The sequence below is a fragment of the Fukomys damarensis genome, unplaced genomic scaffold, assembly GCF_012274545.1.
Source record: "Fukomys damarensis isolate Sample0158 unplaced genomic scaffold, DMR_v1.0_HiC HiC_scaffold_5, whole genome shotgun sequence".
NCBI lineage: Eukaryota > Metazoa > Chordata > Mammalia > Rodentia > Bathyergidae > Fukomys > Fukomys damarensis.
Window position 1 is genome coordinate 5,807,784 of NW_022900917.1, and position 15,923 is coordinate 5,823,706.

A 15,923-nucleotide genomic window follows, 5' to 3' on the forward strand; every position below is an offset into this window, starting at 1 on the left:
ATATGTTAACTTATATATAATGATTTTTATATGTAACCATCATTACCAACATGACATTCATTATGCACAGATTTAATGAAAGGAAACAGACTCATGGAGAGGTTAAAGACCATGCTTAGTATTGAGAAGCAGAGCTCAGAATGTCAGTGTGGGGGCTGGGGATTTAGCTCAGTGGTGCCACCAACTGCCTTGCAAGTGCAAGGTCCCGAGTTTGATATGGGGGGGGCACACCGAAAAACAAAACCTCTGAAAAGAATGTTAAATGTGGGTAAAATGTTAATTTTTCTGAATGTTTATGAGATTGACAGAGTTTAGGATCTTCTTTTACATTTAGCAGAGTGCTGAGAAGAGAGAATGGTGTGGGAAGGGAAGAGCATTTCTGATTTGTTTTCTTGTTTCCTTTTCTGGTTTTCGCACATGAAGAACAAATTGGATGAACTCAACAAACGCCTTCACACCAAAGGGTCCACCGAAGGTAAGGGTTTATCAAGAGACAGTTAGATAATTTTGTTTTCTAGTTTTCAGAAATGGAGCACTTTCCATGTACTTTATAGTGGAAGTACAATATTTAACACTTCACATTTGTATTGAAAAGTGGGATTTTCATCCGTCTGGCAAAAGGGTCTTGGTTTATTCTATTATGCAGGCTGCATGCTAAATGATAGAAAGCTCTATATTCACTGTTTCATTTTCCTCGGAAAACAGATGATCCATTGTGTATCTGACAGGTCCTAGGGTGAGATGCTAATGGGACTCCTGCAGAGGGAGTGGTAGTCACAGTTATAAATAGAAGGATCAGAATGCAAAGTGAATGTGTTTATCATGCATCACAAACATGTACTAATTAGAAACAGTCATAATAGCAGTGGTCCCTACACTGAATAAAACCTCTATCACAGCATTGACGCTCAAAGCTTATGTGTTATGTGTGTGTTTGTGCGTGCGTGTGTGTAGTGGTGTGTGAGATTCAGAAGAATCGTTCCCCCTTTCTGGATATGTTTGAATATCTAATGAGACTTATAAAGTATTTATAAAATTAAATTTCTATACAAATGTAAAATTGTGAGATTTTTTATTAGTTGTTTAAAACAAAGATGTGGGCAGGTGATGTTTTGCCGAATAAGTGCAGAAGAGGAACAGATGTGACCGTTTTACTGTCACAGCCTGTACCTGTCCTCGGCTGCCTCTAGAAAGGACTTGTACAAAAGCTGCACAGACCTGTGGGGACTTAGCCCAGGGGACACTGGAGGTTACAAAAGAAGACTGTTAAGTTTATCTTAGGCAATAATGTGTTGTAAATATTTGAATGATGAGGAAGAAAAAATGATGTTCTAAACTGCTTGCTGAAGTCAGAACATTTCTAGATAGTTGGTAAATCCTGGACCTTAATTGCATGACAATCGCTGTTTGGGTGATGTGCAGCTGATCTCTTGACAGAATTACTGCGCCATGAGAACGCGTTTCCTTGTGACTTTGAACCAATGGATGAATGAAGGAATTGGAGTGTGTGTGGTGCTTGGGACTGAACTCAGGGCCTTTGCGTATGCTTGGCACGTTCTCTACCCCTGAGCTGAGCTATAACTCCAGGCCTTTTGGTTGGTTTGTTTGAGATAGGGTCTTGCTATTTAGTCCAGGCTGGACTTAAACTCGTTGAAATCCTCTTGCAGGGGCTACAGGTGTGAGCCACCACACCCGGATGAAATGAAAAATTAAAATCTCTCATAGCAAGAAATTCTGGCCATAAAGCCAGGTATAATTTTCACTATTGAATAAGTGAACAATTTATTTCCACCCTAATCTTCTATTTACATTGCTATAGAAATGTTGTCTTTCCTTGATAGCACTCACTATTATCTTTTGAGGAAAGGAATTAAAAATCATTTCATCACCTATATTATATGTAGCTCTTTCCCACACACAATGAGAAGTTACTCTGGGTAGAAAAAATGATTTAAGCACTAGTAATTCTTACTAAAATAAAGCGGATTCCTGAAAATGATTAGAGAGAGAATTTATGACTGTTTTCCATCCTGAAGTGTTTCAAGTTTTTGTTAGTTCTTTGGAAACAATAGTTTTGCTAAAAAGGAAGGAGATACTTACATTTCGGGGTGTCTATGTCTGTGTGTATTTTGGGGAAAAGGTAGAACAGATCAACACACAGCATAACTGCTTGTGAATTATAGGATTTGAGATAAATTTGGTGATAGACACCAAATTTTGATAATTTACCTATTAATGTTCTTCGAGGACATGAGTTAGAGCATGCGGTTTATTAAACCACCACAACTATAACCACTGCTGGCACCACGTGAGTGGAGAATGAATTTGGTGTTTGTGTATTTCGCTGTGACCTGTTCAGTGTGCCAGGGAGGCAGAAGGTTTTGGAGGGTTAAGAGTTTCAGAGCTGTACAGCTGAGAGATCTGACTCAGGTACTATACGCCCCTTCGGTCTGTGTCATTTCCCCCCGAAAATGCTTCTTATTCTGTGTTGGTGTAAAGAGAATATGTCAAGAGAGAATGCCAGTGCATATCAGGGTTTGGAAGTTGTTCCTGGAATCCTACATGCTCTGATCCAAACTCTTGTCTTCGTTAGAGATTACGAATGCTGTCTTAGCAGGCACTGCTCACACAGAGCTCAAGCCCGGGCGTAGTTGGACCTCATTCCGATATGTCTTCCACTAGGAAACCCCACAGGCAGCTTCCCAAGGGAGACTGCTGAGGGCTAAGGAGAAGAACAGTGTGCCAGACAGTTGGAGGCCCATCTGGGTTTTGCTGTACAAATCATAAACCTCCACTCCCTTCGTCAGTCAAACAGAGATACCTGTGCTGTGCCCATCTCAGGGCTACACTAGGCACGGCTTGTGTGGACGCCCGTCCTCCTGTCTGTTTTCGTAGAGAACGGGCTTACCCGTGGGTATCTGTGAGCTAGTTATTGTGTGCTCAGCATTACTGGAGATGGAGGATAAGCTGGTGAATGACACGGACGGTGTCGCTGTCCGCCCAGTTACGGCTCTGCTGTAGGATCGAGCAGGTAGATGAACGAGGGATCGTGTCTGAAGGGCTGGGGTGAGAAAGAGCAGGGCACTAACTACTAGAGGCATCATGGAATCCCAGAGGAGGGCGAGAGGGCGGTGGGTGTAATAAGCACTTGTAAGGCAGAGAAAGAGAAAGGACACAGGAAAAGGAAAGATCCTGTGTAGAGGTTTTGTGGTACAATATAAGAGTATATTATTATGAGGGTGAATGTTTAAAAAAATAACAAAAACAAAAAAAGGAGAGATTTTCATGTGGCTCCAAGTCCGCCAGCCAATCTGTGGGAATATGAATCAGGAAGCCGAGGAGGGAAAAGAAACACAAACTCCAGTCCGCATGACCAGACTCGGGAAGACAGAAGGAATGAGTGACGGGGAAGTCCATGCCACTTAAAAGGTCTGGCCTCACAGCGCTCTGCCAAGTGTGGTCTGTGGAGGGGAACTGGCATGCGGCAGAGTGCCAGAGACTCCGTGGTAAACAGGGCGCGGGGTGCGGAAGGGGCTGCATCTGCGATTCTGCGAGCAAGAACCCGGCCTGACCCAGGGAGCTCGGTAGATGGGAGGATTAACGCGAACAAAAGTTACTGAGGTACTGGCAGTGCTGGTAGATTGGACACGTTCGGGTGATCGGTATTCTGATGACACGGATCCGACGACCGTCTCGGGGAACGCGCGTGTTAGAACATCGCTGTGCCCTGCACATCCTACAGTTATTGCGTCAAAAGTTTTGGAAGATCTTAAAAAGCAAATATTACAAAATGTGGATGCTCCAGTTACTTACACTGAGTCATTTACGGGGGGAAATAACAAAGAAATCACTGGAGCTCGCTGCCAAAACAGAGCGCCGCAGGCTGGGTTCTGAGGTAAAGATCGTAAAGACTGATACTCAAGTACATTTTTTGGCCCCAGAAGCTTCTCCCAAACGGAAATGTGACATGTGGCCCACACATTGGTCGTAGGGACCCCTGGAGTCACGGGGACCACTGGAGTCAGGCTGTGTCAGGGGACCTGGGATTCTTTGACATTTGATAAATTGAAAAAGTCAGATCTAAAAATGTGTGTTTCTAGCTGGGCACGGTGGCGTCTGCCTGTAATCCCAGCACTTGGGAGGCTGAGGCAGCAGGATCGCTGTGAGTTCGAGACCAGCTTGGGCTACGTAGAGAGTTCCAGGTCAGTCTCAACTACATAGTGAGATCCTGTCTCAAAAAACAAAAAATCAAATAAAATGTGTGTTTCTCACTGCAAAGATGACTTCACTTCTTTATTGGATGAAACCATGAAACTAGGGAGACCAGGTAGTTTTTAAAAATTTGAGGGGAGGGCGTCAGTCTAGGATCTCAGTTGCATTGTAGGACGTTGTTAAAACCACTGTATTTTTTTCTTATGCCCAGTAATGACTGAATAAAAGCAAATTAGATAATAACATATGTTTGTGCTCCAGCTCTGTTCCCAAAACTGCAGTTCTGTCAATAGTTTGGGAGCTGAAAGCCCAAAGTTCTCAAGTGAACCAAGTCTGTGTACACAGAGCAGAAGGGTGGGTGGAGACACAGAAGTCCCACTGGGAAACAGCTCAGAAGAAAGTGAATCTTAAGGTGTCTTGGCAGTCTTGCGCCTCCTGTCCCTTTCCTCCTCTTGCCTCATGCCTCTGTGACCATTTTATTTGTCATGAACTTTGAGTATGAAATGGGGGTATTAATTATGCCGGGGCCATGGGTTCAGACTGGGATGTGTTGTTGCCCTGGCTGTATTTCCTGTGCCCTGTGAAGGACAGCACTGGGGCCATGTCACCCTCACGTGTGACTTTGGTCGCCCTCTGCTCCTGGTCACACCCACAGACAGCTCCGACACAGGAGACCACGTCCTGAGTCGGTTGTTAACGTTCTGTTCTTCCCCTCTGGGCTGCAGTTTTCTGAGGTGAGATCTCCCTGCCTTACCGTCTTGCTCTCTGCCTCCACTGCAGCTCAGAACCTGGCACAAAGTTCTCAAGAAGGTGGTAGTGGACAAATCGAGGAAGAGATGAGGGGCAGGATTGGTGAAGGAGATGGGAAAGGTTTCTGCCGGAGGAGAGGAAAGAGTGCAGAGGGCGAGCAGCCAGCGGTGCGGGAGAGCAGGATGCTGTCGAGGAGCAGCCCCTGGGGAAGGCGCCACACCGAGGAAGCCGGGAGAAGAGGGGCCTGTGGGGAGGGAGAGCAGAGCGGGCCACTCACGGCCTTGCTCTGTGCCACTCGGCGGAGGGTTTTTGCATGTGAAGCTTGGTTGCTGTTTTGTTCCTTATTCAATCCAAGGGCGGCCGGGCTTGCATTTGAGTCTGGAGAAATGTGCTCAGTAAGCATTAAAACTTGCGTGGTAAAAGGAGAAGAGCTTCTCAAAAAATTCTGACACTCCTGCTTCCAGCTGAAACCAGGAAATTCAGAGGAACCAGAAATGAAAACAAGGAAAACGTTCATGGACGTTTCGAACCTAGAAAAGGTTTGGTTCGAGTCCTGAAGGAGGGTCTGGGCTGCTTGACGCCTCCAAGAGCTACTGTAACGACGGGCTGGCTTCTAATTGATTCCTTAGATTTAACTTACTCCCTGTCGCCACGTTCCATTCTAATTCCTCGGGGTGGGCCCCCCAATTTGGCAATTTCCCGCAATGCCGAGGAAGCGAGCTCCCCAGGCCGGCTGGTGTCGCCAGAGTGGGGCCACGCTGCCCCGGCCTGGTCAGCAGCTCCGCATGAGAGGGCCCTGCAAAGCATTCTGTGAAATGTCTTCTCCATTACTTACATAGAATGGTAACACTTTAATTAAAGCAACATGTATATGTAATTTAATAAGACATTGCCAGAGCTGGGTTTTTTCCCCCTAATACAAATAATAGTTTCAACAGTTTTGACCACTTAGGAAATCCTGAGTCACCTAAACTACAGTCTGGAAATATTTTGAACTGTAGGGACCCCAATTTTTAAGAAGTTTTAGCTTATATTGGCATGAAGGTCTGCATACTGACTTCTTCCTCAAAGAGTAAAATTTCAGACCTTTCCTCTCCGCTGAGAGGAGAGCTTTCCCCTGGCCGATCTAGCTCTGTATTTGGGGTCTAACTGGGTCCTTCAGTAAGCGAGGGACTTCTCTGCTGTAGACTTGAGTGTCTCCACTGAGGTTGTTTTCTATACATGTTCTTTGAGCTCCTGCTAAAGGCGTGGACCGCCATGAGGCAAAGCTGCTTACTCACCGCTCACTTTGTAGGCTGAAATAAAGCATATTTAAGCTGACATTTGCAAATAATGGTAAGAGGGAGACTTCTTCTTAATTAAATCATCAGTTTCCCTGACACACCTCCTCACGGGTCAAACGATTTAATTCTCCAAAAATCCAATCCTATCGGTTTTTCATTCAGCTGAATCATTCCACAATTTGTTACATGTTTTCTTTCCACACAGATGTAAAATTCCTTCCCCTGAAAGAGCATTAATGTAAGTATGGCAGTTACAATACAGCTTGGAGAACTGTGAGTTTGACCTGTGCATATGTAGGTGGTCAGATTTACCACCCAAGTGCTAGGAAAACTAACTGGATTAAATTAAGGAGAAGGTGTTATGTTATTATTAAGTGAGCTAGCGAAGTTTAGACAACCTGATGCTTCCAGGATTCTTTTAGCATTTGATGTAAAACTGAATATGCATTTAGCACAGTTATTATCATTTTTTTCTTTCCTAGAGCGACATCTCCTCTACGGACGACCTGCAGTGCTTTACCGGACAAGATACGATGTCTTGTATCACACGGACTTCGAAAGCGGTTACAGTGAGATATCCCTGATGCCGCTGTGGACTTCGTACACCGTTTCCAAGCAGGTTGTTGAGAGAACAGGGCTCCATGTTCTTCATTTCATTGTATTCCTTACAGTCGTACAGTGGTTGCTTGCTTAACCGAACTTTATCTTAGAAAATAAATTTTGATTTTTCCCGATTGAAGAAATTCTGTCAGGCCTGTTATAAGACATTTAGAATATTTATTAGGTGTTTCACTAGTACCATGGTAATATGTTATATATTGAAGGCTGCATACTAATTCTTTTCATTTTTACACCCTGCTTAAGTTGTTACAGGATAGTTACTGAAGCCACCATTTGTTTATTTGTTTGTTTGAGACAGGGTCTGTCTATGTAGCTCAGGCTGGCCTGGAACTCATGGTGATCCTCCTGCCTCAGCCTCCCGAGTGCTGAGATTATAGGCATGTACCACCATGCCCAGGTGGTTTGTTTGTTTTAATAAACTATTCTTAGAGCAGTTTTCAGCTAGCTGTGAAATTTAGTGGAAAGTACCGGGAATTTTGAAGTACTCCCTGACACCCCTTGAACTCTCCCTGTTTGTATTTTAGTTTTGTGTTGAGCTTTCAGTTTGATGAAGCTGAGATAAGTAGCTGTATATCAGGAATTAGAAGAATTTATTTGACAATTCAGGATTTTTAAAATTTCTGAATATAAATGAAGAAAATACTTCTACTGCCCCCAGACAGCTCCTCATTAATGTGTACTATGTACACGTGTGTGTGATTGTGTTCATTTTATGTGTTTTTGTAGACAGAAAGCACACACGTGGACATGCATCTTTTGTGGGTCCCTATCCGTTATTTCAGCAGTGCGGTTGCTGCTTTATAAATTGTTTTACTTCAGACTTCGAAATGACTTGTTTATTGTACTGAAGACTAACTGTGACTTTATAGAAAGTGTCAGAGTCCCAGTGACAGAGGTAGGGCGTGGACTGGGCTGTTCGGGACGGAGCGGCCCGGCGTCCCTGTCGCCGTGCCCGTGTCTGTGCCCGTGCCCGTGTCTGTGCCCGTCCCTGTGTCTGTGGTGCTGTGGCTCACTGGCCCCGACCCCCGTGCAGGCTGAAGTCTCCCTTATCCCCGAGCACCTGGCCGGCTGTGTCCGCCCCGACGTCCGTGTCTCCCCAGGCTTTAGTCAGAGCTGCCTGGCCTACAAGAAGGACGAGCAGATGTCCTACGGCTTCCTCTTCCCGCCCTGTAAGTCACCGGGGGCCTGGGGCTCCTCCCCGGGCACCGTCCTGGGCCTTTGAGGGGGAGACACTCAGCGGCTCGGGTTGTCTCCGGGAGAGGCACTCGTAACCTTGCAGAGGCAACTTCCACGAGGTCCTTCCGAAGCTGACCAAAAAGGGGCAGCTTCCAAACATGTGGTTCTGCAGGGGATTCTAAAATGCAGGGGAATCTTTCAGGCCCTGCTCTCAGCCTTAATGAGACTCCGAAAGCGAAATAGTCACTGAGACATTGCCTTTGGAGCCCTAAACTAGTGCTTCTTTTCGTGATGATGCGTTTTAAAGCGGAGTTGTACCGAGGGGAAAAGGGATTGTTTCACAGGGTACTTCGTGGACTCGAGACCTAGGTAGGAGGAAAGGCATTGTAAGCAGTTTCTGAGAGAGGGCTGTAGAGGGGAGAGGAGGGGAGGGTGCGGGGAAGCAGGAACTGTTGAGAGGGGCAGGGAGGAGGAGTGAAAGAATAGATCGGGGCCATTCTGGAACACGGATTTCTGTGGACGGAGATTCTGCTGAGCGATGAACATTGCTTGTCTTCCTAATGCTTAGATCTGAGCTCTTCGCCAGAAGCTAAATATGATGCATTCCTCGTGACCAACATGGTGCCAATGTACCCTGCTTTTAAACGTAAGTTCAATATTTACCTAATAAACTGGGATGTGTGGAAATAAATGTGTCTAAATTTACCACTGACCTCTTCTACTTCTACTTCTATATCAATTTTAATGATAATAACACCTTTGGAGTGTTTGGCTTTACGCTGTTTGTAAGAGCATTCACGGAAATTCTGTACCATTAACCCCAAAGTTGAATCTGCGAGGGAAGTTGGCAGATGGTTTGTCCCTTTTTATAATTAAGAAACTGAGATTAGAAGAAGTGGCCTCGGTCACGAGTGGCAGAAGCTGAGGTAGACCACGTTTGTGCTTTTCTTCTAACTCGCAATTCTATGTTAATGCTGTTTCCACTGTTTAAAAGGGCCGTCACCGAGTCTGGGGGTCACTGGTCACATAATGTCTGTATTTTTCCATTGAAAGCCACTAACCCCACTCTCTTTTGGGGTGTTCAGGTATTCTGGATGTTGGCGCTGAAATCTGGTTTTCTCATCCATGAGAATATTGTTAGATGACTTTAGGACTGTGAGAATTATTATTTATTCTCTTTGAATACATGATTTATTTATATATGACATAAATGTGTTTGTGCCATGCTATAAATTGTGCAACCACAATCAGCTCTTGCCCAAAAAACGAAGTTCTAGTTCTTCGAATCCTGACTGTTGTCTGTGTAATCATGAAAATGCCATTTACCCTCTCATTCGTAAAATGAAGGGGTTTTTATGGCATGACCTCTAAGGTTTACATGGATTTGTGACTTAATTGTCCAGTGACTGGAACAATACATTTTCTATTTCTCATAATAAAAATTCACTCACCCACCCATCCGCCCATCCACCCATCCGTGTATCCAGAGATAGAGAAGGCTTTTCTGGAATAACCCTTCCCTCCTTTTAGTTCCTTTTCACTGCAAAGGCCTCTGTGTTGTGGCACAGGACAGAGAAGGAAGCGCTTTTCCCTAACCTGGCATGGCAGAGAGGGCTGGGCTGGCGTCTCAGAACAGGAACGAGTGAGTCCCAACTGTCAGTGACACTTAAGCCTCCCCAGCTTAATCTTGGTGAGATGACGCACATGGTTTAGAGGCAGAAAGTGTTTATTTGGTGTCCTAGTTAGTGAATTTATCGCAGTGTTCTGCAGAATGCAGCTTCATTTAATTGCCACCAATCAGGGTTTCCCGAACCTCTCTATTCTTTGTTGATGTGTTTTCTGACCAACCCGTAATGAAGGACCCACATGGTACCACCCCGAGGCTGGTGTGGAAAAGGCCTTTCACAGAGAGCCTGCTGTTCTCTGCTGGGGAATGGTTTTTTCACATGCCACATTTCTGTGGGTTTGGCCTTTTGACTTTTGTCATCCATTGTTGTCCCCCACCACCTCCTAAGTTAACATTCCATCTTCCCCCTCACTGCCTCACTGTAATTTCTGTAGTGCAGATACCCAGGGTGCCTTGTCTCTGGCAGGCTCCTTTGCTGTTCTTGTTCAGAGTAGAGATCAGAAGATACAGAGCTCCGTGGAAGCGCTGCAGGGAAAGGGCCAAGTGCTCTTAAGGAGGGCTGGAGGGAAGTGGGTGCAGCCGGAGCCTCACGCCCCCTGGGGGTGGACCTAGTACCCGAGAGCTGACTTCCCTGCCTGCCTTTCTGCTGTGCCTCCTTTTGTCCTCTCTCCTGTGCCCCTCCTCTGGTGCTCCACTAGTTGGGCTTTCTTCATACCCTGAGGCGAGGGTATGTGAGGAAGTCCTCGGGAGATGCTGAAAGTGAGGGAAAACCAGACATTCACAGACCAGGAGATGAGTTTTCTAGGTAAAGGAAGGGAGAATGCAAGAGCTTGGGCTGGAACAAGTTTGGCCAGGCCGGGGGAGGGGGTGGCGAAGGATAGGGAGCAAAATCAGAGGAGCAGTGACGGCCATGAGTGGGATTAGAGGTTTTAACTACAGCTTGGGTGAGAAGTCACGTGGGATGGTAGAAATGTGAGCGCACGCGTGTGTGCTGCGATTTATGGTGTAAGAGAATCCGCTGGTCTACGCCATGGAGAACGACACGGGACCGCCTAAGGTAAGCGTTTCCCTGGGGGAGCCAGGAAGCGGTCTTCTGTGTGCTTCCTGTCCGGCAGGGCGGTGTCTCAGGACGGGACGGCAGCAGACCTGGGGTGCGGGGAGATGTGCAGACAGCGCTGACTGCGCCTGCACCACACGTGGAGGGGAGTCAGGACCAAGGCCTGGGCTGTCCACACCCCGATTTCTTGGCCTCGGCTACACCCCCTGCGAGTGGCTCCCAGCTCCGAGTCTTCCCTTTGCTGGTTCAGAAACGACGCACACGACAGTGCTTCAGAACAGATTCTTTTCACGACTCACCAAAGCCCTGTTGGCCCTGGCGCTGTGACGATCGGCCCGTACAGCACGTCTTTGAGAGAATCTGGCTGAAGCCAGTTTCTTCCTGACGGGTTGGTTTTGTCTTTGTCCAGGAATATGGAATTATTTTCAGAGAGTGCTGGTGAAGAAATACGCTTCTGAGAGAAACGGAGTCAATGTGATCAGCGGGCCAGTTTTTGACTACGACTTTGACGGTCTACATGACACGGAGGAGAAGATCAAGCAGTAAGCGTCCCGCGTCCGTTCGGTGAATGACGTTTAAATTCCAAGGCGTCCGTCCTGCAGAGCTTTTAGAACAACATTCCTGCGCTAAAGAAAAGTTGATATCTCTTAGATCCTTTATTCTTTAAATAGCTTTTTAAATTCTTCGCTTCTCTGATTGAGTCTTTGATTACACACGGAATTGGCGATTGGAATGGAATTTTGAACTTCATGGTAATTGCAATTTTCCATTCCATGAAAGAAAATGTATCAAACTATTTAAAAATCTGTCATTTATTCTTCAACAATTCTTTGATAGGAAAGATGATGTTTTCCACCGAACTTCTCTGTCTGGCGAGATGTTTTAGACTCTTCTGTATTTTCTGAGCCAGTCTCCCTCATTAGGAAATGCACGGCTTGAGTCTGAGGGTTTCTGTCTCTCTCCTTGGTGCTAATGGGAGTAGAAATGAATAAGGCAAACAATGGCTCACAAAGAACTCATAGTTTATGGAGAAGGCAAGAAGATATGTACACAACAAACCAGAGGAAATTGGGCTTTAATTTTCTCTGCATGAAACAGAGAACAGCACAGAATGCAAGGGATGGTTTAATTGTGATTTGCAGACGTGTACTAAGAGAGTAAAATGCTATTTAGAAAAAGATAACCAATAAAATACATTCTGCTGTACTGGGAAGGGTGTTTTATGTCACTGAGATCTTCCCTAGAACTCAGTCCTTAGCACTTTGTTTGGCAAGTGAGTGCCTGGAACCAAGTTCAGGACCTCACTGCAGCTTGCGAAGGCTGTTGTTCCCCTAGATCCAGGCTCTCCTCACTCTGGTCCCTTTTCTACACCTCCGTGAAAGTTGTCTTCCCGAAACGTGGGTCTCACCGTGGCACTCCTTATCGGAAACTTTAACTCGAGCGTCCCGCCTTCGCGGTGGTGCCAGAGCCCCACACCGGAGCTCAGGACGCCGAAGGCATCTTCGATTCCCCTCCACCCTCTCATGTCTCTGGCTTCGATTTCCCACTGTCTCACCTCCAGCTCTTGGACCACGCCATTGATTTGCCTGGAATCTCTCTCTCCCCTGCCAGGTGGAGGAAGGCAGTGGGTTCCAGGCCGAGAGAACATCATGGTCAGAGAGATAAGGGGCTGGTGCCGAGCCGCAGGGGAGTGCAGGACCGATGGAGAGGATGAGCTGGGCCCCTGGTCGCCACTGCGACCGGCAAGCGCCCTGTTTGCTGCAGTTCCCTTTCACCTCCCATTCCAGGTTCGTGGGGGGCAGCTCCATCCCGGTGCCAACTCACTACTACAGCATCCTCACCAGCTGTCTGGACTTCACTCAGCCGGCTGACAAGTGCGACGGCCCCCTGTCCGTGTCCGCTTTCATCCTCCCGCACCGCCCCGACAACGACGAGAGCTGCAACGTGAGTGCCGGGCGCCCCACTAGTGCCCCTCTGCGAGACCGTGTAGCCTCGCTGCGTGCAGACTCGCCCTCCAGGCAGCGTTTGGGAGATGCGGCAACGCGACGCTGCAGGAGGGGCGCAGGGCCTCGTGTTCCGCCCCTTTCCGGCCTAGTGGGGGACACAGGGTGCTGATGGGGGGTCCCTGGGGAGAAGGGAACCGTGAGCTCAGCCCTGCACTGGCCCAGCACCCAGGCCCCGGGCGTGGAGCCGTCTACGCGTCTTAAGGAGACGAGTCTGAGTTTGGAGGCGACGTCTCCCCACATCTCTCGGCTTCTCTGTCACGTGCCAGAGGGGCAGGGAAGCAGCTGCAGACACAGGGTGGGCCGGGGAGGGGCTGTCCTGGGAGAGCAGCTTCACCACAGCCAGCGCTCTGTGCTCTGTGCAGCTCTTGGGCTGTGAGACCCCAAGCAAAATGAAGGATTCAGGGAAGCTACTTAGGTGTGTTGAGAATATTGGCACTGGGTGGGAGATAACACTTTGAACGTTGCTTGGAATCGGATTTTAAAAGAGGCATTAGTAGTGTTAAGTTTATATCGTGTACAGGCTGTAATCCAAGCACTGCGTAGGACCCTACGTGTTATCAATCACAGCGCTTCTAATCAGCTCATCTCCCGGTCGGGCACAGCTCTCTGTCTCTGTCCTCCCCATATCTGTTTATCTAGCTAAATTGCTAAGTCTGGGCTTGAACTTGCAATCCTCCTGCCTCAGCCTCCCAGAGTGCTGAAATTATAGGTGTGTACCGCCACACCTGGCTATTTTTATAATTTTTCCTTCCTACCTTGCTGCACACTAATGTTTATTATGATTTTATTAGTTTTTCATCTTCATCAGTCTCCACTGACTGTGCCTCCTGTGGATGGACAGCCAAAGTCCTGACAACAGATTTCCCTCATGTACACTGCCTGCATTTCCTAGGGACAAATCAGAGATCGTATTTTAGCATTTGAGAACCAGAAGAAAATGCCCCTCTGGTGAAACTGGCAAACTGCTTCCCAAAGAAAGATGTAGGAAAAGGCAGATTTTCATCCTGTGAATTCTTACAATCCCAGCTTGCCGAGATTTAAATTAGGAAAATTCTTTTCATTGCTGACCACATATTCATTCACAAAGGAAAGCTCGGATGGGCTGACCATTGAAAAAAAAATCCAACAAATGAGCTGAATGCGAAAACTCTCCCCAAACCCAACCCCTTGCCTGCTGTGCTGCTCTGAGGTCTCCTGTCCCATCTGGAGACCTCCTACTTGGTTAATTACATGGTCACACTGAGGACAGGTCAGTACCTTATGGCAGGGTTCTATTTAGGTCTGTCCTGGGACTTGCAGAGATCGTGGTTGGGCTGGGTTCTACCGGTTCCCACCTCTGCCCTGGGTGGCCAGGCCTCGCTTCTTGAAGCAGCACCCACACGGGGTGTGTTCAGCGTGTCCCAAACTGCTGCACACCCTGTCCAGGTCTGTGTGGGCTGTGGCTTTCTGAGAAGATTTCACAGGTCCTGGGGCTTCAGCGGGTAGGTTTGCTGAAGCCACGCATGACTGAGGGTTGGGCTGGGGCCAACAGCCTCAGCTCTGGGCCACGCAGTGCACTCTGATTTCTAGAAAGCAAATCCAGAGTGCAGTCGGGGAAGGAAATGGCCTGGGAAGCCCAGCTACCCGTCTCTGCTATGGCGCACGGTGGCTCTTCCGGACCCACAGAGCTTTCCTGTGTTGTTCTTTTCCTCCCAGCTCCTCTCTAAAATGAAAGGATGCATTTTTGAGATGCAAAGGACAATTTCCCTGGAATTACCTTTCAGTCTCCAGTTAGACATGAAGCGAATTGTTTCTGTGGGACGTTTGCATTTCTTCCTCCTGCAAGCTGTGCCATGGAGACCATTCTGGGCAAACAGATAACTCCCCACTAAAGATTTCCTTCCATGGGTTTTCTGGACCTTATTTTTCTCTTCTTTCTTCCTCTCCTTTTGTCTCCTGCCCAAAGTGCCGCTGCACTAAACCTTATTAACCTTGAAATCCGTGAAGAACCCGGGCCTGAGAGGTCAGGGTGAGCAAGGCTCCCGCCAGCAAGTCTGGCTCCTGGGCGCCCACGGCCAAGTCCAGCGGCCGAGCGGAGGTCACTGCTCAGAGGCCGATACGCTGTGGTCTCGCGGAGAACGGGTTGACCCCGGGGAGCTTCTGAGGGGCCCGGGAGGCACAGGCTCTCCCTCTTCCCTGGGCGCATTGCAGATTGCAGCGATCCGGGCTCCAGAGAAACAAAGGACCGAGGCTCCCGCGGTCTCCGGTTCTCCTCATCCGCCCCCTCCTGTTTGCTGGTGAAATGGGCCCTGCGCATTCCCAAGGGCAGGCGTGCGGGCAGCGTCGGGCGGGCGCGGTGTGTGCAGGCCCAGGAGGTCCCTGCGCGAAGCCGGACTCTTCGCCTGGTTTCCGTTGCAGAGCGCGGAGGACGAGTCGAGGTGGGTGGAAGAGCTCGTGAAGATGCACACGGCTCGCGTGCGCGACGTCGAACAGCTCACCGGCCTGGATTTCTTCCGCAAGACCAGCCGCAGCTACCCGGAAATCCTGGCCCTCAAGACCTACCTGCACACGTATGAGAGCGAGATTTAGCGTCCCGATCGCGCCGTGCAGCCGTATCACCTGGTGTATATTTTTATATTGTGTATTTATTAATTTGAACCAAGACATTAAAAAAGACTTAGTATTTTAATCCTGTACCCAATCTGACATATTTACCCTGAATGACTCCACTGTCTTTCTCTAGCGCTTGCTTTAGGTTGCTGTGTTCCAGGTAGAGCTTGTAATAAATACTGCAGCTCAAGTTTGTAGTGGAAGCTTCTGACTGGTGCTGCAGAGTGAATAGTTGCATTGAGGAAATATTAATTTTCCAGTGCACAGTTGCCACAGTGAGTCCTGTACTGTATCGAAATACTGATTTTGTAAAGTCGCATTCATTTGCTGTTAACTATGACAGATGTATTTAAGCCTTATAGACCAATCTTAAATATAATAAATCACACATTCAGTTTTTTTTTGGGTTTGAGTTTTATTTCACTTAGAAATTAAAGGGCTTGTTCAGGTACAATCATGCACAGAAGGGACACATTTCTGGCGGAGGAGGTGTGTGTGTGTGTGTGTGTGTGTGTGTGTGTGTGTGTATACTGGGGATCGAACTCGGGACCTTGTGCTTGTGAGGCAGGTGGTGGCACCACGGAGCTAAATCCCCGGCCCTG

At 47.7% G+C, this 15,923-nt stretch overlaps 1 protein-coding gene across 2 annotated transcripts in view; it reads left to right on the top strand.

Moving 5' to 3' along the window:
* The window catches only part of Enpp2 (ectonucleotide pyrophosphatase/phosphodiesterase 2), a 70,787-nt gene extending 55,072 nt beyond the window's left edge, over positions 1 to 15,715 (top strand). For both annotated transcript variants that reach the window (XM_019206820.2, XM_010619510.3), the window contains 7 exons: positions 424 to 475; positions 6,728 to 6,864; positions 7,900 to 8,035; positions 8,611 to 8,688; positions 11,136 to 11,268; positions 12,514 to 12,670; positions 15,130 to 15,715. In XM_019206820.2, the coding sequence (XP_019062365.1) occupies positions 424 to 475; positions 6,728 to 6,864; positions 7,900 to 8,035; positions 8,611 to 8,688; positions 11,136 to 11,268; positions 12,514 to 12,670; positions 15,130 to 15,300 (864 nt within the window). In that variant the 3' untranslated portion in view covers positions 15,301 to 15,715. The remainder of the gene's footprint in view (positions 1 to 423; positions 476 to 6,727; positions 6,865 to 7,899; positions 8,036 to 8,610; positions 8,689 to 11,135; positions 11,269 to 12,513; positions 12,671 to 15,129) is intronic.
* Positions 15,716 to 15,923: the final 208 nt, after the last annotated feature.